General features: G+C 52.9%; 1 protein-coding gene across 3 annotated transcripts in view; it reads right to left on the bottom strand.

Moving 5' to 3' along the window:
* LARS2 (leucyl-tRNA synthetase 2, mitochondrial) overlaps positions 1 to 23,337 on the bottom strand; it is a 111,217-nt gene that overhangs the window by 11,956 nt on the left and 75,924 nt on the right. For all 3 annotated transcript variants that reach the window (XM_053669320.1, XM_053669321.1, XM_053669322.1), the window contains 6 exons: positions 22,650 to 22,765; positions 21,091 to 21,374; positions 17,051 to 17,149; positions 14,746 to 14,883; positions 3,363 to 3,463; positions 1,153 to 1,335 (listed from right to left, as the gene is read on the bottom strand). In XM_053669320.1, the coding sequence (XP_053525295.1) occupies positions 1,153 to 1,335; positions 3,363 to 3,463; positions 14,746 to 14,883; positions 17,051 to 17,149; positions 21,091 to 21,374; positions 22,650 to 22,765 (921 nt within the window). The remainder of the gene's footprint in view (positions 1 to 1,152; positions 1,336 to 3,362; positions 3,464 to 14,745; positions 14,884 to 17,050; positions 17,150 to 21,090; positions 21,375 to 22,649; positions 22,766 to 23,337) is intronic.

The raw sequence follows: 23,337 nt of genomic DNA, 5'->3' as shown, positions 1-23,337 counted from the left end.
TGTGGATAAGTTGAATGACCTCATCTTGCGGCCCTGGGTCACAGGGTTAGCCAACCTCAGGCCAGTCCAGTCTTTTACTGTCTGGCTACTGGACTAGGTGTTCTTAAGCCTGACTGATGCACACAGGACTTTCAGGAAGGCTTGTCAGAAACAGCTTCCTGGAGGCTGTCCTGCCGGGAGGGGTGGGGAGGGGTGGGGCGTAGACTGTCACCCCCGGGACTCTAATGCAGCCAGTTCTTGGCCTGGCCTCTGTGACTGCTGCTCCGGCCCCTTCTTCTCCCCAGAAATGAGACCTCGAAATAAACAGTCATCCCAGCACCTGCCTGTATCCTCCTGCCACAACACACGGGCAGGTCACCCCAGGGGGCAGTGAATGACCATCGGACAGCTTATTCTAGCCAGATTACATGTTCTATGTTACTGATAAGTCTATAGTATGTGTATCATGTAATGTACATATTAAATATACAAATACACACGTTAAATATGTAGTTGTATGTTAAATGTAATGCACTAAAGTATATAATGTGTGTACAGAATAAGGTAATAAATCCAAGATGACTCTACTTCCTGCTGTTTCAGAACTAAATGACTTTGGAGCCGACTGTCCCCTGGGGGCCTCTGGAGGCGGCTGGGGTGCCGAGCGGTCACGGGCACCATCAGGGCCAGGCCCCCGGTGGGGCTTTGCTGAAGCCCACTGATGCTGTTCTTGAGAAAACCTCTCAGGGCAGACCAAGAAAGGACTGGCCTCTGGGGACCACGGTGGGCCGAGGGGCAGCAGGGAAGCCATCTGGCTCCGAGGACATGTTCTCAAGGTGGGCGCTCGTGGAAATGGCATCTGAACTGCACAGGCTTGTGGGAGGCGGGCCCCTGGGTGCACCACAGGGGCTGGATCAGCAGGTGAGGGGTGCGGACTGGAAATCCAGGATGCGGCGAGCTCCCCCTGGGATCAGGGGGCTCCTTCACGGGGGACAGCGGGCTACAAATGACCCTGGCCTGGGCTTAGAAAGGGACACCCTGCTGCTTGCTTCACAGAACCATCTCTCCAATTCTCTGCCACCACCTTCAGCAAAGGCCTCTGCTTCCCAGAATGCCTTTGGCGTCCGAGGCGGACCACGAGGCAGGAGGACCAGGAAGAGGCTGGCAACTCACTCTTCAAGTCCCACAGGATGTCCTTCTCCGGGGGGGCAGCGAACAGGAGGTAGAGGCGGACCGTGTCGATGCCGTACTGCTCAACCACCTCCTCGGGGTCCACCCCATTGTGCTTGGACTTGCTCATCTTCTCCCACGTCACCGCCAGCTCCTCCCTCGTCTCCGCATGGACAGGAACGGGACCTGGACACGGAAACGATGCATCGGTGCGGCATGGGCACGTCCGAACTGGCTCTGCAGAAACGCACTCGACGGGGAGCGGTGGGTGAGCCGTCAGAGCGCCCGCTCGGAGAGCACCGCTGATTCACGTGACACGCCCTCGTCTCTCCCTCCTCATCACACTGTGAGGAAGGTTTTTATATAAATGAGGCCCATCTCCCACCACAACCTGCCTTTCCTGCGGGTACAGTAGGTGCAATCGCCTCTGAGTTTTTCCTCAACCACAAACAAAGACGGAGCAATTTCCCCCTTTGGAGCAGTAAATTAGTGACACACACAAATAAAAAATGAGAAAGGACAGGAAGGATTCACACATGTGGCTGTCCTCTCTGTGGGGTCGGGGTCGCCTTTGAGAGCTGGCAGCTGAGCAGCGAGCCCCCTCCCCCGCAGGCCCGTCTCAGCGTCCGAGTCTTAGTCACCAGCACACAGCTGTCTACCGTCAGGGCCCACGGCGACCGTGGCGTCCCGGTGCAGCGCCAGCCCGCCACGCTGTTCTCGGAAGTGTCTCCTCCCCATCCCTACCCCCACCCCAGGGTCCAGACGGTGCCAGGGAGGAGGCTGCCGATGGCCACATCTGGATGAGGGGACCTTGTTGCCCAGCCCCAGTGGCTGGGACCAGGAAGGACATATGACAGGGCTGAGCCTCTTTCCCGGGAATGGGAACTAAGAGACAGAAGCTCCGTTTGATGTTGTCAGGCACTGGAACCATAGAGACCTTGCACGAGGGGGCAAGACTCAGCGCGGCGACCCCCAAGGTCACTTTATAAACTAGAATCAGGAAGAGCAGAACCCACGCCTGGAACATAGGGAAGAAGAGCAGGGAGAGGCAGGAAGAGGAACCAGGAGCTGGAGAAAGCGGGAGAAGTGGTCTGGTGACCCCTGAACGCGGTGAGGCCGGCTGCACTTCCCGCAGCTGCGTTTGGGTGAGGCCCGTGGCCTTGTGCTCAGCCCGCCTCTGGGTGGCTCTCTGTCCCTGCCAGGCAGCAACCAAACCCCCACGGGACCAAGGTGCCTGGGGCCGAGGCTCACCTGTATGGCCTTGTACAAAGCAGGAAAAAGGCATCTCTCAGGCAGAGAATTTGAGAAGTCAGAAGAAGGTGCCCTCCCTTGACAGATGTGGCCCTGAGGCGTGTGGCTTGGCACGTGGCTGGATGCCAGGCCCCGCTGGGCACCTCAGCTGGGTGCCTACGCACAGTGCTCGAACATACAGGCCCCTGGACTTAGCTCCTGTCCCCTCTGGTCCGTGTGGGAGTAACTGCCGATTTCTGCTTTTCCAGACTCTTTTTCTCCCATAGTGACCGCTCTGCTCCTAACTGGACATATTACCGCTTTAATTAGGGAGCTCGCCGACTGCCTCCCCCTGAACCTTCTCTCTAGTGTTCAGTGTGGGAGGCTGATGACCATTTTAGGGGTGACGGGTGTACCCAATCTCATCCATTACATTCTGGTTTTCTAAAAAATTCCATGGCCAGAGTGCTAGAGGTTCCTCACAGCTGCCTCTGTGAACACCCCCTCCCCATTTCGGAACACGTCATTTCCTTCGTTTGTACGCTGGGTGCACAGGATACATCCTCGTCACGACAAAGAGGGAAACCCAGGGGAGGGAGGGAAGTCCAGGGGGCCAGGAGACAGGTGCCCCCCGACCCCGTGGGCTCTCAAATGCACCTGTAGATCACGTGGGAAGAAACACTGAAGGCACCCCAGTCCTGGAAGAGCATCTCTTGGGCCCAGGGGCTTTGTCCCTGAGAGGGGCTGCCAAACACGGGCCAGGAGGCAGGAGGCGATGCCCAGGCTGGCTCTCCGTCCCAGACAACCGGCCCTGCCCAGCCTGCAGAGGGCTCCAGCTCAGAGCAAGCTGAGGCTCAGAGAGCGGGAGGCCAGCGGGCCCCTCTCCTGGCTTCTTCAGTCTGCCAAGGCCTCTGTCAATGGCTCTCAGGCCTGGTTTTGGTTCTTCACACCTACCTGCACAGGGCCGAATGGGCCACTCTTACCTGTGAGGTCTACATCTTCTCTCTGTAGGTATTGACCAGAGGGTAGGCGAAACGTCTGCCCCTTGATGAGGCCTTGGGCCAGCAGCTTATGAAAAGGCTCTCTGAGAAGAGATAACAGGAGAAGAAAACTGGTGGGGTAGGAATTCCAAGCATCCAGAAAACAGCAATAAAAACCCTACCAGCTGCCGGGCAGCTGAAAACAGGTTCTCTTGGAAAACAGGCAGGCTGAGCAATGATGCTTGTAAATGCACTGGAACAAACGGCTCCTTATAAGCAGCGGTGAGAAAACTGAGTCAGACCAGCAGGTACTAATTTCCTTTTACCGCAGCAAGGCGGGAAGTGCCTGAAGCTTTGGAAGGCCTGGGTGGGAGTCCCAGCTCTGCTTCGCAATGAGTTCTGAGAGCTAAGGTTCCCTTCCTTGTTCTTAGTGTCAGTTTGCTTATCTGTAAGTGGATAAGCAAGCTGGGATCATTCTTTAGACTTAAAAAAAAGATTTTATTTACTTATCTTTAGAGGGGAAGAGGAGGGAGAGAAATATCAGTGTATGGTTGCATCTCGTGGGTCCCCTGCTGGGAACTGGCCTGCAACCCAGGCACGTGCCCTGACTGGGAATCCAACCACGATACTGTGGTTCACAGGCCCATGCTCAATCCACTGAGCTACACCAGCCAGGGCTTTTTAGACATGTTTAAGTCATACAAATTATACATGATCATAGCCTTTCTGTTCATCAAACATTACACCCTCCTTCCAGGCCTGCTCCCCTCGGAGGGGGGCAGTTATCCTTAAGAGTTTGGTGAATACCCTGCAAAAGTCTGGAGGCTTTTTCCAACCCCTTTTCCATATGAACCTGTACATGTGCGTAGATGGTTGTAGAGATTTTGGGCGGATTTAAGTCAATGGGATCATAACGTATGTTATTTTGTGGTATTTTACTTAACGATATGAATGGATTTCTTTTACACAGCAGTATCATTTATTTATGGTGGTGCTCTCCTACAGCATTACTTTATTTCAGATCGGAAGTGCTTTATGCTGGAGAGGCCACCTGATTCAGCTTCGAGGCAGGTGAGCCAGAGCTACTCCGGACTCAGAGAGTGACATGCGGAGGCATCGGTCACTAACACGGGTCCATCTCTCATGAAGACGCACGCAGGGGACCATGTGACGTTCTCCATGCACATCACTGGCAGCCTGACGCCCCTTCCCGTGTGAAGACCTGGAGGGGCTTCAAGGTCACTTACAGAGGTTCGAAACCCACTAGCTTCCCTGAGGCCAAACGGACCACAGACGCACTGTAGTGCCGCAGGTAGCGGGTGAGGCTGCTCATTCACAGGCTCTCATTTGGCACAAGGCTGTCTGATGAACTGCTACTGAGGCCTCTGGACAGGCTGTGTGGACAGAGATGACTGCAAGGAAACTTTCTTGTGGATTGGGGGGCGCGTGGAGTGGAACAAAGATTGAACAGGAAAGAGGTGAGGGTCAACAAGAAAACAGGCTCCTGGCCTTCATGTTTTAAAATCCTGTTGTGAGTGCGTGATGCGTGTGCATGCTGCTTTTGGAAGCCCGCCGGGCCTATGAGACTGCAGACCACCCCTGCCCCGGTGAGCCAGGGGAGCAGGGGGAGCAGGGGGAGCAGGGGGAGCCGGGAGGGGGCGCTCGCTGCTGTCTTAGGCTCTAGGTTCCTGCACCACTTTTGAAGGTTGTTCCCCTCGGCATTCACTGCGAGTCCACGGCGCTGGTCACTCTTAAAAGAAGTTTTTTAAAAAGTTGTCTTTGGGATGGAAGGAGGGAGGGAGGGAATAATCTAGTTCCCAAAGATACACCCAAATCGGAGGTTTTTAGTCTTCAGGAAGGGTGGGCAGAGACAGGAACCCTGTGCTCCGTTCTCCTTTATCAAGTGGCGCCACACCGCCACCTCCCGGGAACAGACAGAACTACAGCCTGCCAGTGTCCGAGCCCAGCTCTGGCTGGGCTGCCTAAGGCCGTGCTCCTAAACTTTTAAATGAAGTTCAGCACACACGGAAAATTGTATCAACCCCAGGGATAAAACATGATGGATTTTCACAACATAAACACACCGGCATAACCAGCACCCGGTCAATGACCAGAATGTGACGGAATTCCTGCAGACCCCCACACCGTGCGCGGCACCAGCCTGGCTGCGAACACCAGAACCACTTCAGAACCTGCTTCAGAACCACCTCTGACCCTCTGAGAGTGAGGCACCCCAGGGGCGTGGCCACACTGGAGGCCGTCCCCAGAACAAGCAGGTGTCTCTCAGAGGGCCGTGCGTGTTTCTGAAACACAACAACCCAGCGGCTACCCAAAGCCCGCCGGGCCCTTGTCTCCCGGGGCTGCAGTCCTGCCTGCAGGGCCGCCTGGATGGCGTCACCCACAGCAGGGACGGCGGGACTGCCCAGGTGCCAGGTGCCCGGGCCTCCTACCTCTGGGACATCACGGGTCCTGCCTGGCAGCTCTTCTGGCTGAGTCAGACGGAGCCTCAAATTCTTCCTAGTACCACACTCTCAGGAAGCACACCCACCATGTGAAATGTATCATTATAAAAAAATCAGCAGGAGTTTACTGAGTGCCTACTCTGTTGTCTGGGCTGAGCCAGGCTGGGGGATGTCCTGGTGGGCAGAGCACCCTTCACCCTGGGGGAGGTGGCCTGTCAGCTCTCACTGGACCAGACCAACGCCCAGCATCCTCTGAGCCGAGAGGGAGGAAAGGAGAGTCTAGTCACATCTGAAGATCAAGGACCTCCCAATCGATGTCCATGCCTCAGCTTGGCCACCAGGGACCGCCCATCACTCCCGTCACACTCTCCGCTCTTTCCACGTGTTGCCCGTACGTGCTTCCAGCTCCTCACTCATGCTGTTCCCTGCAGTGCTCCCAAAACGACGCCTTCCTGGCTTGACTCGAATGCCACCTCCCCGGGAAGGTGTCTCGGGCCCTCCTGCCCAGAACTGGGTCGCTCTTTCCTGTGTGGCCCTGTGTGTGCATCCCTGCAGACACTGAGTGCCACTGTGTGTTCAGGTGAGCTGCTTCCCCGGCCGTCTTCCTCCTGTGAGGGAGGAGTAAGTGGAGGAGTATCCTTGCAGACCCCTCCGGGGGCCGGGTTCACAGTGGATCCTCAATAAATGCTAACTGGCTTGAACAAAATCAAGCTCACTCTTGTGAACAAATAAATACACCTGGTGCTCAGCAGAGGCGGGGACAATGTGGAGGGGGACAAAGGACAAAGGAAGAAAGAGGTGACTGATGGGCAGACACCAGGTGCAACGGAGTTGGGGCCATGAGCTCTTGCAGGGAGAGAGGTCTCCAACTCTCAAAGGTCTCAGAGGTCTCCAACTCATCCACCTCAGGCTCGCAAGAGGAGCAGCAGGAAGGAAGGAATGAGAGCGAGGAAGAAGCCCAGGACTTCACAGCAGGGATGCGGGGCTTCCCAGCACCTGGAATCCTGCTCATTCCCCAGCGATCCCCACCCCCACTCTTCAGGGCCGCAGGGGGTGCTCCCCAGGGCTGTGTGGACCTGGCTCTCATTTTCTTGGCTGAAACCAGCCACATCCCCCACACCCCCGCCATCACCATGTACAGGTTAGCTCTAAATGAGTCACACGTGTTTATTCAACACACATCTGAACAACTGGGTGCAGAGCGCTCTGCTGCTGATCAGAGCCTACGTGAAATGGGTGGCCTAAGATGTGTTCATAAACAATTGTCAACACCTCAAAGAGGCACCAAGTGTGATTCAGAGGACATGGTGCATGGGAGTGAGGGTCAAGGGGACACCAAAGGCCCCACCGGACTTGGAACCCAATGCTACTGCTGCAGAGGTCACACCACATTGCCAAGTTCATTACCAAGATACACAACTGGTATAGCCTATTTCCCATTTGATTATTTATTCATTCATTAAACAAATGATACCCGGGAAACTCATAAAAGCAACTGAGTTATTCATTCATCCCAGGGACTGTGTATAGCAGGAGGCTTTACAGCAAAGTGACAACCTGCAAGTCTCAACGGTCAACATACCCCTTCTGACTCGAGGGCCACGCAGAGTGGGGGCGTCGTGAGGGCATCTGCCTTGAGCATGGCCCCAGATGGTGTCACTTTGTGAAGACACCTGTGCTTTCTCCCGGCTCCTTTAGTGCCAGCGCCGGAGGCGGATCACGCCCCCTTCCCGCAGCACAGCTACAGGCACGCAGAGGGTGCACCTTCAGAGGTCCCTGCATTGTCTGGGCTGTGCCGATTCAGCGCTTCTAAGTCACACCTGCTGGTCAGGGAGGGCCACCTTTGTCCCACCAGGAAAGGAAAGAAGGGAGGGACAGATGGAGGGACGGAGGGAGGGGAGGAAGAAACTGAGAGGGAGGGTGGCTGTGGGGGGTCGCCACCAGCATAAACGAGGAACGCCGGAACCCAGACCGACAGGCTATTTTAAGCACCTTATGGAAATCGCTGCATACAAGGAACATACTAACCAAGAGGCGGCTACAAGAATCTCAGGACTCATCAGAGGCCTAACCGGTCACTGGGGACAACACCGACCTATCGTGAAGCCCTCAGAGCCACTGCCCACTCTCCCGACCTGGTCGGGCGGCTACTGTGTGGATCTGGAGAAAATGAGGCAGGAAGCCTCGGGTCTGAAAGCAGTCGCCAGCTTGGACTCTCCAGACTCAGCACACCTCCTCCTCTTCCTCTCACTGCGTCCGGGACCATCGCATTCACATCATTAGCCGGTTTCCGAGTATTAAGCCACGGCTCATTCTTAAAATACCACCGTTCCCGTTTCCTAGCAGCCGGCCCACAGCACAGGAGGAGACCTTATTAGTACAGTGAGACCCAAGCAAAGCTTCTCATCTGTCCCCTTCCTGTCCCTTCTCCCAGTGGCTCCGTTTCTGGCGGGAGCAGAGGACCAGGGCCCGCTGAGCCCTCCAGGGTCGGGGGACGGCTGCGAACAGGGCAGCAGCTGCCTCTGACGCTGCTGCTCTTTGCTGACTGCGAACTGCTGGGAGAACTCCAGTGCAGGGGATTCAGTGTCTCCCTGAGTTGTATGAAAGAGCAACCACAAACCCAACAAGGGTCCCATGTTTACAGCGTTTCTCACAAAGGGAGAGGAAAGCTTCCGTATCTCAGGTCAGCGGACACGAGCCAGGACACTGCCCCCATGGCCACATGCCCCTCTACGGCGGCCATCCCAGGCCCCATGGACTCCGTGCGGAGTGACGTCCAGCCAAGGCTGACGCCTACGACATCCACAAATCCACAGGGAGGCCCAGCGCCTTTCCCTGCGGCAAAACAGTGTCTGGCAGAAGGCCACTGAGCGTGGTGGGTAGGGTTCGAGGATGTCTTGCACGAGACAGACGACAATCTGAACATTTCACCTAAAATGTCATGTGGAGTGCTTCAGTGTGATATCGCTATGTTACAGAGTCACACACTCACGATTTTGTAGTAAAAGACTTTGTAATTAAAAAGGGCGTTATCTGTGCCAGACCGTGAAAATACTGTAAAGAACTGGGTTTTTTTCCTGTTATAAAGTTATATAATCATTGAAAAAATCTAGAAATTATCTAAAGTACATTAAAAACTAGTAAAATCACCAATAAGTTCAATAAGTTCACCCCCAGGAGAAAACTCGGATTAACATGCTAGCATACTTTTTCCAGTCTTCTCTCTTGCACGGCGTATGTGCACATAAAGATGGGGATAAGCAAATCGCATCTGCAATTTTGTATCTTGCTTTTTTCACTTCTCATTGCTTCGGATGCCCTTCTCCCCGTCATTAAACACTCCCTGCAATACAATGTTTAAAGAGCTGTACAAGAGCCCCCCTACACTTGATTTACTCTTTCTCAGCATTTTGGGGCATTTAGGTGACATCCAAAAATGTTAGCTTTTGAGATGATACGCGAACGCTTCGGTGCGTAAGTTTGCATTTCTGATCCTTTCCTCGGGACGGGGTCCTCCCAGGGCAGCCAGTGCGTCCGAAGTGGGCACTTGTGGGGCTCCCACCCGACCTCCCGCTGCGGTGAGCAGGGCCCACCCAGCCCCTTCGCTCTACAGACAACAGCACCTCCCTGCCGTGACATCTGTAGCGCTTTGACTGCCAGGGAAACATTTTACAGTCCATTTCTTGATCACCTGAATGTATTTTGCAAATTTCCTGCTGCTGGTAATTCTGGCTTAATCCTTAACCTGGTGTTTCAGATACACAGGAAGGGCACCTGTGGTCCTGTGTGTGGCCACACCCAACCCCAAGGTTAGCTTATCGTGGAAGGGTGAAGGGACCTGCTGGACGCTCAAATGCAAACCCCAACGTGCAAACGTGCCGGTGGTGAAAGAAAGGGCCAGGATGATGCTGGAAAACTGAAAGAATCATTTGATCCACTTAAACCTTTGTTGTTCATGTTTAGTACTCAGGGAAATTCAACCAGGACTACAGAGGGAAGGGGGGCCCCAGAGATGACTGAAACCCTCACTTTTTTTTCTTTTTTTAAGATTTTGTTTATTTATTTTTAGAACAAGGGAAAGAAAGAGAGGGAGAGAAACATCAGTGTGTGGTTGCCTCTCACATGCTCCATACTGGGGACCTGGCCTGCAACCTGGGCATGTGTCCTGACTGGGAATCAAACTGGTGACCCTTTGGTTCGCAGCCCACGCTCAACCCACCGAGCTACGCCAACCAGGGCTGAAATCCTCACTTCTGATGCCACTGAGAACCCAAGGGGTTAGGTTTCTTGTCCAGATGCTAATTAGTGGCTGGATTGAGCATGGGGCCCAGGCCTCGGGGCTCCCGGTCTAGAACTACTGCTTGAGACAGAGGCCAAGGGGCTGAGACACGAATGAAAGGGGACCAGCTGCCGTCTGAGACCCCTCCGGAAATGATGGTGCTGCTCTGAAGGAACGCAGAAGTAGGCACGCCATTCTGACTTATACGCATTAAAAAAAACTGCTAATGAGCAAAGAGAAAGCCATATGTGGCTGACTCTGTTTTTCCTCCCGGGACAGCTTGGTGGAAACTCTACCTAAGCATCTGCATTACTCATTTCAGGAAGCGGGTGATCTTCATCGCAGTGTGGCCCAGGGGTTTGGCCAACGTCGCTGATGAAGGCGTGATGCTCGGAGACCACCTCCCGGTGCCTGCTGCCCTGTGTGTTTAGACAACTACACGGAAAGGGGCCTTTCTGCTCCTTCTTCAAAAGGGCCAGGCTTCGTGAGGCTTAGAATAAATCTCTCTGTTTTATTCAGGGCGGGGGGGGGGGTATGGAAAAGAATCTTCTCTTTTAAAGAATTTTTTTAAAAACAACAAATACTGCACAGACTTCAATTTACACCATACAGCTATCCCTTAAAGGTGGTGGTAAAGTGCATCAGAACTTCATTTGAATAGAACAGTCACACTCCCAAACCGTATTTTCAAATTATATTGGAATGCTGCGACTTATTTTCCTCCTCAAGTATATTTTTAAACCACTGCAAAGAAGTCATAAAAGCAGCCAGGCCCTGTCCTACAAGAGCGTCCTTAAAAGAACCACTGAATGATTTTGTGATTCGTTTTGTTACTTCGAGCAAGAACTGCTGGCAAGCGGGAGAAACGCGCCCCACTGGTGAGCAGCCAGAAATCACTGGTGGCCTTTGTTCCCAGACCTATGAGAGAAAGAAATGCTTCTGACGCCGTGTTTGGTCTTTGTACTTGACCTCTACCTGATTCTTCCCATCCCAAACAGAACCTTGCCTTTCAGGGACATAAACTTTTGTTGGTTTATATCAAGGGGTTAAACTCAATTTACGTAAACAGTCACGGAGTGTGTACGGTACCCAGCAGACTGTGACGGGCACAGGGGGTGATTTCCAGGTCATCGGGGTCGAGTGAGGGATGGGAACCGCAAGGCGGGACCGCGGTTTTGGGAGCCGGGTACGGACAGTTGGACCCATTTACCACTGAGGATCAGCGCCGCTAATGCGTTTAGTGTCCTGCCGCAGATCAGTTTATTTTTACACACTAAGCTCTCTGGGGCTAATGAGAAGAAAATTACTTTAAGCATTTAATTTATATGCTGAATTAGTGTTCTGTAAGCAGATTTTTAATCCGTGTGTGCAGACAGAGTGAGGGAGCAGGTCTGAGCTTTCGATGGGCTGCTTTTGAAGGGAACTGGAGGTCCGTGCACGCAGGAGGTTTGCATGGGCATCCATCTATTTTTTAAATTTTTTATTTATTTATCTTTAGAAGGGAAGGGAAGGAGAGAGGGAGAGAAATATCAATGTATGGTTGCCTCTCATGTGTCTCCTGCTGGGAACTGGCCCCTGCTGGGAACTAGCCTATAACCCAGGCATGTGCCCTGACTGGGAATCGAACCGCAATCTTTTGGTTCACAGGCCCGTGCTCAATCCACTGAGCCACACCAGCCAGGGCGACATCTATCTATTTTTTAGCTATTGAAAATTTAAAAACACAGATTCTCTGACCCAGCATTCTGCAGAGTTAGGACTAGAACCTACAGATATGATTTCCAATGCCTGCCAAGAATATAGATAGTCGCAAGACTATTTTATTTTTTGTAAAAGCAATTAAAAAAAACAGATGACTGCTTAGATGAATTACAGCACACCCACGTGACGGAGTGCTGCGAATAAACGGAAAAGCATAGATGATTTTTATGTGCCGACGTGGAAGGATCAGCAAGGTATATACTGTTGAATCAAAAAAAGGGGAACAGACATATGCAATGCACACGACATTTGAAAACGAATGTGCCCACAGAAACGTGGAGATATGCAAAACATTTTCCTGGAAGAAATCGCAAGAACGTGTGAGCAGGCTGAGGAGGAGTGTGGAGAGTGGGGTGCAGGGAGGGAGATTTTAATGTTCCTTTCTGTGCAGCTAAGAATCTTAATCTCATACATGTACTTTTAAAAAAAGATTTTATTTGTTTATTTTTAGAGAGAGAGGAAGGGAGGGAGAAAGGGAGGGAGAGAAACATCAGTGTGTGGTTGCCTCTCACGTGCCCACTCCTGGGGACCTGACCTGTAACTCAGGCATGTGCCCTCACCGGAGACCATTTGGTTCGAAGGCCGGCACTCAGTTCCCTGAGCCACACCGGCCAGGGTGCATGTATTACTTTTACATTATTTTATTTTTTATTATTGGCAGGAGTTATCTAGACAAGGAGATAATCAGATATTCTCCCCCTCTTCTCTGCAATTAAAAAATATCCTAAAGGATATTGTATTTAAAAGAAAAAACAAAACACAACAGCAACTCAAAAGACATCCCGTGAATTATGCTTCTGGCAGTAACCACAGACAAGGGAGACAAGGGACAGACATGGTTTACTGTCCTGGTGAAAATGTATGGAAAAAACAGAAAAGATATAAACACACAGGCATACACACATTTTAAATGTGTCACTGAGTTGGCAAATTCACAAATAAGTACTAATAGATGCACCCTCACTAAAGAACATGAGAACTATTCTAAAGCACGTTTCAGATACAAGGGATATATGACTTCAGATGCTGAGATCGGAGATGCAGGAAGGAAGAGTGAGAAGAGAGAGCAGTTCCAAGTACACCCCCAGTAGACACTTTCGTGAAGTCTCACCAGCTGAACCTGGTTTACACGAAAGAATAAAGGTGCAACCATCACTAAGAGACTCCTAGAGGAAGAGAACAAAGTAGGAAGACTTCCCTTTCCGGACACTAAGACTTGTCAAGTTCATGTCCAGCCAGTAAATAACTAGCAGGGAAAAAGCAAATGGACCAATGGATGGATGAAGATCCTGCAGCCAGGCCCTTGTGTATGCGTGAAAACCTGATTTATGAGAGAGAGCACTACCGACCAGTGGGGAAATGGATGGTGCTGAGGTGTGAAAAGCAATACAAGATCATTAAAATTTACTGCATTAAATTAAGAGTTTTTGTTCACCAGAAGACACCATGAAAATACGACAAGCTAAGAGCTGGGAAAAACACTTGTCATCTGTACTGCTGAGAAAGCATTAGCCTCCAGAACAACCAACAGATCCCTGTGGTCAACAGCAGACAGCCCGGAAGAAGCAAGGACAGAGTCACGAACGGGGCCTGACAGAGGAGGACACACAGAGGTCCGTAAACGCAACAGCTCACCAAACTTCCGCAAGGCGGCAGGGTTTCAATTCAACTACAGCCCAGAGAGCAACCCACCATGTAACCGCCCGTTTGTCCAAACAAAAAGCCGTAGTAACGATGAGGACTTAGTGCACAAGGGGCCCTCTGCTGGCGGAAGGTGGGGTCATCCAACCAATTGGGAAGAATCTGGCATCCCTGGGTTGGGGCGCACACCTGCAAACCCCACAGCTCAGCAGTTCTCAGGAACCGCTGACTTGGGGGGTCAGAGGACGTGCAAGAACACGCAGCTCTGTTCGCGATCGCACAAAACTGTCCAGCGACCACAGACTGAGCGCTGCACGAGAACCCCCGTCCCTGCGTGAGAACACTGCCCTCTGGGCAGCAGGAACGAAACAAGTCCACGCAGCAACGTGGATGAATCCTGAAAATATTGCATGAGAAAAGCGACTGGGATATATGAAATAGGATTCTATTTATGCAAAGTTCTAACACAGGAAAACGAAACAACACGTATTGTTGAAAAATACACACAGAGGTGACGCACTGACAGAGAAAAGTGGGAGAGTAATCCAAGATGGAGGGGAGGGGCTTGGTGGGTGGGGGTGGGGGTGAAGGGGGAGGGTTGACAGGACTGGGGGAGGGGTGCCTGGCGTCCAGGGCACCTGTAATACTCTGGATCCTCAACTGAGAAGGGGGTACATGGGGGTACATCTCATTTCAGGCTTTAAGTCACGTAACACATTAAATACACCTTTTATGTATATGATGTGCTTCACGGGGAAAAAGCACACACGTCCTTCCGAACACAATGGGGGCCAGACCACACACCAACAGGAAAGGGAGTTATCAATGGATTTACAAGGTGATTCCCTAGCTTTCAATCCACTATGTACCTTTGTCAGAGTGACACATTGAGGCAGCATTCAGTTGAGCTTAGAAATACGGCTGATACGAAGGCACCAGAAGAGAAATACGGCCGCAGTGTAACATCGTAAACCACTCTCCTCTGCCTCTCACGTCAAAAACCTCAGTTACATAACTCAGTTAAACAGGGAAAGGCTGCAGGCAAGACTCAATGCGAAAAGGTGATACCATCTGCTAGAACCCATGAGGCCACAGACATGCCCTTCCAGTGGCTGAGGCCGACCATGACCTCTAAAGCACACTGGAAAAACAGAATTCTTCTGCCACATACATTGACCCGGCTTCAGAAGGACACCCGCTTTCAGCTGCTGTTCACGGTGCTGAACTCGTGACCCGTGCTCACCTGTGTTTGACCATTTTTTGATCGTGGCAAAAATGACTGAAGAATCTCGCATAGAACAAGTGCATGACGGCATGTTCTTTCCCTCCAATGTACAAATCCACAGGCATCCAGTAGTCGGCCAGCGCGGTGCGGAAGGGCCTGGAAGGAAGAGGGGTGGTCATTTTCTACAAGCCCGCTCTGCCGCGACACAGGAATGAGACAGGCCTACTGAAATTTGCATATGTCCCGGAATAAATCATGTCGGGGAGAACCAGGGAGTGCCTTTTTAAAGTACAATATGAGAGAATCCTTATATAACAAAGGAGAAAAAAATCAGCTCAGTGTTAATTTATAAAATTTATAAAACCTGTTTTAGAAGCTATTACTGATATATTTTAACAAATGCAATTTTTGTATAAAATGAGCATGGGAAGAAAATATACCAGTGGAAAAAAGCTATTTCTGTACAATGCATATCTGAATATCTAGATTTATTCTAATTTTTATTATGATAGAAAATTGAGATTTTTAAGTTCTTACCAATAGGGGGCAATGTGTCATTTACAATGGGGACCACGGTGTAGATACTACATGTTGATTTTAAAACAGAAATTCAATCTTACTTTTCAAATGCAGATAGTTGGCAAGAGCCTGTCTTGTACGCCTCCTGCATGCAGTGAGCAAATTCAGGGTCACTCAGAAAAGAGCCCCAAACTCTCTCTCATGTAACAGAGGTTCAGTCCACAGAGATCCCAAAAGTAAGGTGTGCGCAGCCTCTGTCTGGGCCCTCGGATGCTGGGAGCAGAGGAAACACCAGTTCCCTGTCTGCTTCCCGGGACTCCTGGAGGCGCGTGTCTGTGAGCGTGCAGGGGCGTGTGCGCACGTGTTAGCTGGGGCGGGGCTGGCTGGGGACGGACCTCCTCACTCCCCAGGAAGTGTAGTGCCTCCCAGGAGGCCAGCCGATGGATCTGCGCCCCAGGGTTTCACAGACACCTGACAGTGCTCTCCCCCGTCCCCACAAACACAGACTCCCCCCAGCACGCGCTGGCATCTCCCTGCAGCCTGGTCACCTCTCCTCCAGTCCCCGGGTCAGTAAAACTTAAAATCTTTTTTTCCCTTGGTGGACAATGGCTCCTCAGAGAAATCCAACTGCTAACCCAGATGCCAGAAAAGAAAGGGAAGTCACGGACGGGCCTCAGCCCCAACACAGGTCTAGGACAGATGAGGGGCTGGGGTGCTGCACTATGGAGCTAGGTGACTCTACAATCGAAGAAGAACAGCACGGTTTTATATGTATGTGGGCTGCAGGGTTTCGGAATAACTGTTCTCCCACAGACAGGAGCAGGCTGGCAAGGTCTCCAAACACGGGTATTTTTGCAGTTTTTCCTGTGCTCTGTAATAGTTTTGTTCTCGTTCCCTCTCTTTCCCTATCTACCTACTGCCCTCCTTCCTTTATTTATCTGCTTTTCCAAGGAAACGCATGCACACAGCCGAAAACCAAGGGGCGCTTAAATGCTAGCCCCTCAGAAGAGTGGTCTCCGGCCCCTTCCCCCACTGACCCCACCCCCAGCCTGCCCTTGGCCACTTGGAATCCCCTAGTGATTCCTGCTGGCCACTATTAAAGATACGTGTAGACTCTTTGTTGGTTCTCAATTTTACATGTTAACTGTTGACTGCATGAGAAGAGGTGACGTTTCTTAGCTCTCGGAAACCCTCCCCCTGGCCACCCCCACAGTTACATCATTAACTTCAGGCAGGTAAGTAACATTAGACCTTTAGAAAATGCACAAACTCGGGCCAATGCGGGGCCGGGGCTGTGACTACAGCACCTCCTTCTCTTCCCGAGTTTTATCTTCCGGTCCTTGGCGGCTTTCTTGGCCATGAAGAACAGAATTCAGTCATCTGACAACACGCCCTTTAGGAGATCTGCTTCGAGGAACACACGTCCCAGCAGCTCCATCAGGTGTCCACGCTGTTCCAGAGGGAGTGGAGCAGGGCAGCGTCATCGCTGCCTGACCTGGGCCTCCGGATGATGGGCCAGCTCCGCCCGGGGCTCCCTGTCCACCTGGTGGAGACGTTCTCAGAGCCACACGGTGGCCTGAGGCTCTTCCTGCCCGGTCTCTGTCCTTCCCGAGCTCCTTCCCAGGAGTCGGACTGCATCATGGTGTGAGGGTGCTCCCTGCCAACTCCCGCCCCCTCACCCTTCACTCTAACTGGGCACTTTCCCCTATAAACCTCTCCCATAGCTGATTCCACGTCGGTGCGTGCTTCTTGGAAGACCCAGCGGACGCACACCCCGGAACTGGGCAGGGCCCTCCCTCCCTACCTGTGAGGGTTGTGAGGGTCGGTGTATCTGAAGTAGTACCAGGCAGAATCGACAAAGGTATCCATCGTGTCTGTCTCTCTCTTGGCTGCTCCCTTGCACCTAAGAAATAAGTGGAGTCCATCAATTGGCTTCTTTTAAATATTAATGCAGTTTTCCACCAGCTCTCGAGAAAGCCATGGTAATTAGGAGGAATCTGAAATGTCATGAGAACAGCGCTGTGACTGGAAAACACCATTCGGAGAAAGCTCTCTTTTTTGTCTCGTCTCCTACATGATGCTTTAAAGAAATTCACAAAACAAAAGTTCAACCTTGAGCAATTAAAAGCCTCTTTCTCCACCTCTCCGAATTTAACCTGGTAGAAAACCTCACCACCTAAAATAAGATAAGTGTCTTTTTTGCTCATTAACTTCCATTTCAGGCACGTCAAGACTGCCCTCAGCCAACGCTTACTTTGTGATGCTTAAGAGGCAAATCAATTTATGAAGAAAAGTGGAAAATCAAATGTAGCAAGATGCACTAAAAATGAACTTAAAAAAAAAATCTTTGCTCTAGGGGTTGGGGTGCAGAAATCTACCAGGGTGACCTTGGAAGACAAATCAGCCTTGAAGCCCGAGGGCAGAGAATGCTGCAGCCGCCTCGTCCCACCTCCCGGGAATCGATCACGAGCGCCGCCTCCTGCTCCCTGACGAGTGGTGTCAAGGAGGTAGCCTAAAATCAGCCCTTGGTGGGAGTGCACACACGGCAAAAGTCGGCAGCACTGCAAACTGGAAGCCCCCTCCAGAGGACTATTCGGCACACACTTACCAACGTCCACTGCCCACACACAGGCCCCTGACAGAAGGGCAAGACAGACCTGCTGGTCAGGAAAGCGACCGGAGAGCCCTGCTGTGGGAGGGGCTGAGGAGAGCCAGTGACCCACATCCTAGAGGGCCATGCAGGGTGGGGGCTGGGTTACGGCGCCACCAGGACTCGACTACTGAACAGGCTGTGAAGCTCGTTCCTAGGGTGGTAGGCCTGGGCAGTGACAGAACCGGGCGCCCAAAGCCACAACTTCCAGGGTCCCAAAGAGGGTGCCCTCCGTCAAGCCCAGCCGAGGAGAAGGCTCAGCTCCCATGAGGGCCCCTCCAGGCCTGGGCCAGCGGTGGACGGATCGAGTGGCAGTGAGAAGCCACACAGCAGGACACAGCTCCAACCCCAGGCTCTCCCTTCACACACTCGGAGGCAGAACCAACCCTCCCCCCAAATGCGGCCTGTGGGCAGCGAGTTCTTGGCAGTTCTTGGAGGATGAGGAGGGACATGAGGAGCCCCAAGAAGTGATGAATCTTCTGCCAACTTGGCATGCAAGGGCTCGAGTCTGTTTTTAATTTTTAAATAAAAGAAGGGCTGCATTTCTATCTCGCATCATTGAAGCGGTTCACACTGGCTTCACAACCACCACCAAAGGAAACAGCCACCCCTCTCCTCCCACTCATTACACAGAAGTGGCTGAGCAGACGCAGGAGCCCCAGATATGAGGGGGTGGGTTCTGGGACTCCCCGGAACCCCCTGCACCTCAGTCAGGGGGCTCGCCCGGAGAGCAGTGGTGGTCCCTGGGGGTAGGAGCTTATCAGAGAGGCCCTCCAGGAAATCCCATTTCCTGGCCCCCAGAGCTGCCCCAATACACTGGTCTCAACAGTGTGACTCTAAATGAACGCCAGGTCTCTTTACTTGGAGAGCATTGAACTGGAACTCAGACGCTGTTCCAGGAAGCAATTAGAAGGTGAGGGTTCCTTTGCCTCCCTCACCCGTTCAAGTCGGGAGGAGAATTCGGCCATGTTGAGTTTCTTCTAAATGGTCCTGCTGGACGTAGAGACGAGCAACGCACTTTACTGCTGACTCTAACGCTGGCCACTACGGAAGAGGTGATTTGCCGGTGGGAGGGACAGTTGATGGTGACGGTGACCTAAGTATCATTACTGGCTCCAGCAGTGGTAACACTGACCCTGGAGGCAGGCCAGGGTCCTGTCTCCCCTGGAGCAGGCAGTGATCACACTTCACAGGTGTGACCTCATTTAACCCCCAGGGCCCCAGGGGTTTGAAGGCAGGTCCCACTCAGGACCCCATTTTGCAGATGAGTAACTTGGGTTCAGAGAGGTCAAGAAATCCGCCCAAGGTCTCAGAGCTGCAGGGCAGGAGACCCACCCTGTTGGGCCCTGGTCCTTGTGTCCTCGGCACAGCGCTGCCTGCTTGGCCACACTGGCTGGGGGGCTCCCAGCCCTGACTGCTCAGTGGGACCACCCAGGGCGCCCTGGCCAACACCAAGGCTGGGCCCTGCCCTCCAGGAACCTGCAGCTGGTGTGGGAAACCTTGCTGCTACAACGAGGCCCTGCCTGCCTGCCGGCTGGGAACTGGGCCTGAAGACCAGCATCGGGCAGGAGAGCCCTCTGTTACTGTGTATCAGCAAAGAGGTTGTGTTATTTTCCTCCTGGGTTGCTGGGGCAGGAGCCCTTGTTACTGTGTATCAGCAAAGAGGTTGTGTTATTTTCCTCCTGGGTTCATGTTTCTACCTGAAAATGGTCCAGAGCTTCCTATGTCCCTGCCTCCAAGACCCAGCTCCAACCTCAAGAGCACCTGTGTGAGGGTCTGGGAGGGCCGCCGGCCAGGCACAGTGGGAGGATGGTGTCTCACTCAAATTTACTGAATGCGGGAGCCACCGTGCGAAAATCGGTAAGTTCACTTAGTCTTCCAAGCAGCCCTTCAAGGGGACTGTTTCAGAAATCAGAGCTCAGCCCTGGCTGGTGTAGCTCAGTGGATTGAGCGCAGGCCTATGAACCAAACAATCGCAGTTCAATTCCCAGTCAGGGCACATGCCTGGGTTGCAGGCCAGTCCCCAGCAGGGGACTCACGAGAGGCAACCATACATTGATATTTCTCTCCCTCTCTCCTTCCCTTTCCCTCTAAAGATAAATAAAATCTTTTTAAAAAGTTAAAAAAAAGAAAAAGAAATCAGAGCTCAGAGAAGTCAAGGAGCTTTCCCAAGGCCATCCAGCTAGACGGGTCCGGCCAGGACTGGAACCCACTGCTGTCTGGCTGCCCAGCCTGGGTGGTAGCTGCCTAGTTACCAAGCGTGAACTCCGCTCCACGCTGGCAGGGGAAGAAACTATTTCCAAACACCCTCATCGTGCTCCACAAAGCAGAGAAAAACGGCTTTTCCGTCGGAGGACGAAGGTGAATACTGGAGTTTGGTATCGGTTACTGTTTATGTAATCAGCTGGCCAGGCATCATAAAAATTACATTTGCAAAGTGGGATTATGTTTTTCTGTCACCTCTCTGGCCTGTCACCCTGGCTGGTGTGGCTCAGCGGATCAAGTGCCAGCCTGCGAACCAAAGGGTCGCTGGTTCAATTGCTAGTCAGAGTGCACCAGCCTGGGTTGTGGGCCAGGTCTCCAGTTGCCAGGAGACGTGTGAGAGGCAACCACATGTTGATGGTCCTCTCCCTCTCTCTCTCCCCCCCTTCCCTTCTCTAAAAAATTAAATACAATCTTAAAAAAAAACAACCAACTCTGGCCCATCGCAAATGCATTGAAGAACGAGCCCCCTGAGCATGCTCACTGTGGTGGCTTCCACTCTGCCCCTCGTAATGCAGTGTCCACCGTTATCACGATCACTGGGCGTGAGAGCTCTGAGGCAAAGGAGGAAACACTTCCTCTCACCTCCGTGAAGCTCTTGGGACGACCCCGTGAATGAGAGTGGGCTGTCGGAGAGTGGCGATGACCACATGTAGCTTTCCCATCAGTCGGATCTGGTGCTTGTGGGAAAGATGCGAGGTGACCTGGCCGCTCCCCCAACTCAGTGAGGGGAAGAGGGCGCCCATCGCAGTGGCTGGGCCCCTGACTCCAGCCCCTTCTCTCAAAGGTCCCAAAAGACTGAGAGTAACTTTTCCGGCCTAGTAGGAGTACCAGAAAAAGGGCACAGAGTTAGATCCAGAGAGAAGGGGGTCTGAAACCCCGCAGGGTGCCAGGCCACAGACACAGCCTCGGCCGGGGACGTGGCGCCTTACCTGGGGCAGGGGCAGTTCACCCACTCCGAAGCCATGGCCAGCGGGGAGCCTCCCTTGCCAGTGAAGGATGTGATGCTGGGCAAGGTGACGGGCAAGTCCTCCAGGGGCACGGGCACAGGGCCGCAGGCCGGGCAGTGGACCATGGGGATGGGCGTGCCCCAGTACCGCTGCCGGGAGATCAGCCAGTCCTTCAGTTTGTCACTTGTCACATCTCCACCCACTCTCATCCTCCGGGCCTTCTGAGTCAGGGCTAGAAACGCTTCCTGCCGGTTCATACCTGTGAACTGAGAGGGAAGGAGATCCTGTCCCCCGGGCGCAGGAACAAACCCCCACTCCGCGCTGCCCTGGGACTGCTGGGTCACGTGGTCCTGTGCACCGGCTCCCATGACCCTGCGGGCCGTCGCCTTTGCGGCAGCCCCTTCCTCCGGAAGATGGTCTGGGAGATTACACTTTATGCCTGTGTTGGATAACAACGGACATAGCTTTTGACCCTAAAAGTGCATTTTCTTCTTCTGATTTTAAAAGCAATGAAAACTTTTGGGGGGAGCCTAGGCAATGGTCCACAGGCCGTCAGTGGACAGAGTGGCCCTGGTTCCGGAGCACCCGGAGTGCCGCCTGCAGGGACCACCAAACCCGGCATGTAGCTGCCAGTAAAGAACTGCAAGGTATGTAGTTTTAATGACTGCTCCTCTGCTGGGGGGGAGATTTCCGGAAAGAAAAATTCAGTATTGCCCCAAAGCTGGAATGAGGTCAAGCAGAGAAGGGGACTTGTGGCCCCAGCTTGAAGGGGCAGCCCCCTCTCTGGTACCTACCCCTCCCACTTTACACCCAGCAGGGCAGAACACTGACAGCAGGAAAGAGAGACTCTCTGCCCCTCCCCTGGCCCCCACCCACTGACACTTGTCTGAAAAGGAAACTAATGACAATGTTGGAGATGGATTGCAGGCACCTAGCACTGGTTCAGGGAAGGTGGTCCTCCCATGTGCTCTGGGTGGGGCCTGCGCTTGGCCCTGGGGCCCGCCTCCAAGGAGCCCACAGCCAACAGCTGGGAGGCGGCAGGCATAAGGAATAAGAAAGCACAATGATGTTTATGAAAAGCAGCTCTTTTCGTTAAGGCCCTGCAGTGTCCCAGGAAGCAGAGTTTTCCGGCTCGGTTCCGCCCTCCCTCGGGCATCTCCGTCCTGGTGCACATGCTCACAAGCTCTCCTGAAAGTCTCTCTTGCCCACGCATCACTGTACCTTCCAGAAGCTCGTGAATGAAAGATTTCCTGGAACAGATCACTTTTCTCAAGCAGAAGTGTCCCCAAATAAAGCTCAGTTACTGTGATAACCATACAATTCCAGACCTGGGTTCGCCTTAGAGTTGAGAAACTTCTAGATCTTCAAAGGGAATATTATTTTGCTTCTGCAGCTCCAGACACGGGGCTGCGAGGCCGTCAGGCCTGGGACGAGGGGGACAGTGGGCTGTCATCTGCCCCAAAGGCCGTGAGTCCCATCAGACTCACACCGAGGTCGTGGATTTAGAAGTAAGTGCTCAGGCACAGGCCACGGGCACCCACCTCTGCGGAGCCGCTCAGTCTCTCCGTGCCGTCTGGCGACGTTTCGATGACATGGGAGTAGGAAAGGCCCAGGCTCTGGGCCACGGTGGTGTCCTCTGGGCTGGTGCTGGGAATTCCTACCGAGAGGGGAAGAAACACAAAACGTCTCCTTTGCAGAAATGCCCAAATCACGAAAGAACCGCCAGCACCAGCCCTTAGCTTTAGTTCCTTCCAGGAGACGCCCTGTTTGTTCAAGATGGAAGCTGTAAAAGCCCATCACCCCACCCCCACTGGGGACAGAGCAGCACAGGCCTGGAGAAACCTGCCGCCCCAGCACAACCGGTTACCCGTCTTGGTCTTGTGTAAATGTTCTCCTTTCGCTTGTTTCTTTTTCAAAATAGCTGCAATTCTAACCTATACACTTGGGGTGCTTTCTGTCACTGAGTGAACCACAGGTCTCACGGGGGGGGGGGGGGAGCTCCTTCAGCTTTCTCAGTGACACAGGACAGTCCCTTCTCCTTAGAAGCTGGCTGGAGCCTCCGGCATGTCCCAGCACCTGCAAAAGTCTGCTCAGCCAGGAAGCCAGAGGCTGGCGACCGGGCCCCTCAGACTGCGCTCTGCTCCCCAGGCAGCGGTACATTCTGCAGAGACACCTACTCTGCCACACACGCCCTCGAGGAGATGGCGTTGAGCGTTAAGTGACTCAATC

The sequence above is a fragment of the Artibeus jamaicensis genome, unplaced genomic scaffold (assembly GCF_021234435.1).
Source record: "Artibeus jamaicensis isolate MK-2021 breed Jamaican fruit bat unplaced genomic scaffold, CSHL_Jam_final contig_519, whole genome shotgun sequence".
Taxonomy (NCBI): domain Eukaryota; kingdom Metazoa; phylum Chordata; class Mammalia; order Chiroptera; family Phyllostomidae; genus Artibeus; species Artibeus jamaicensis.
The sequence above is the reverse complement of the archived record's forward strand: the minus strand, read 5'-3'. Positions and strand labels throughout refer to the sequence as shown.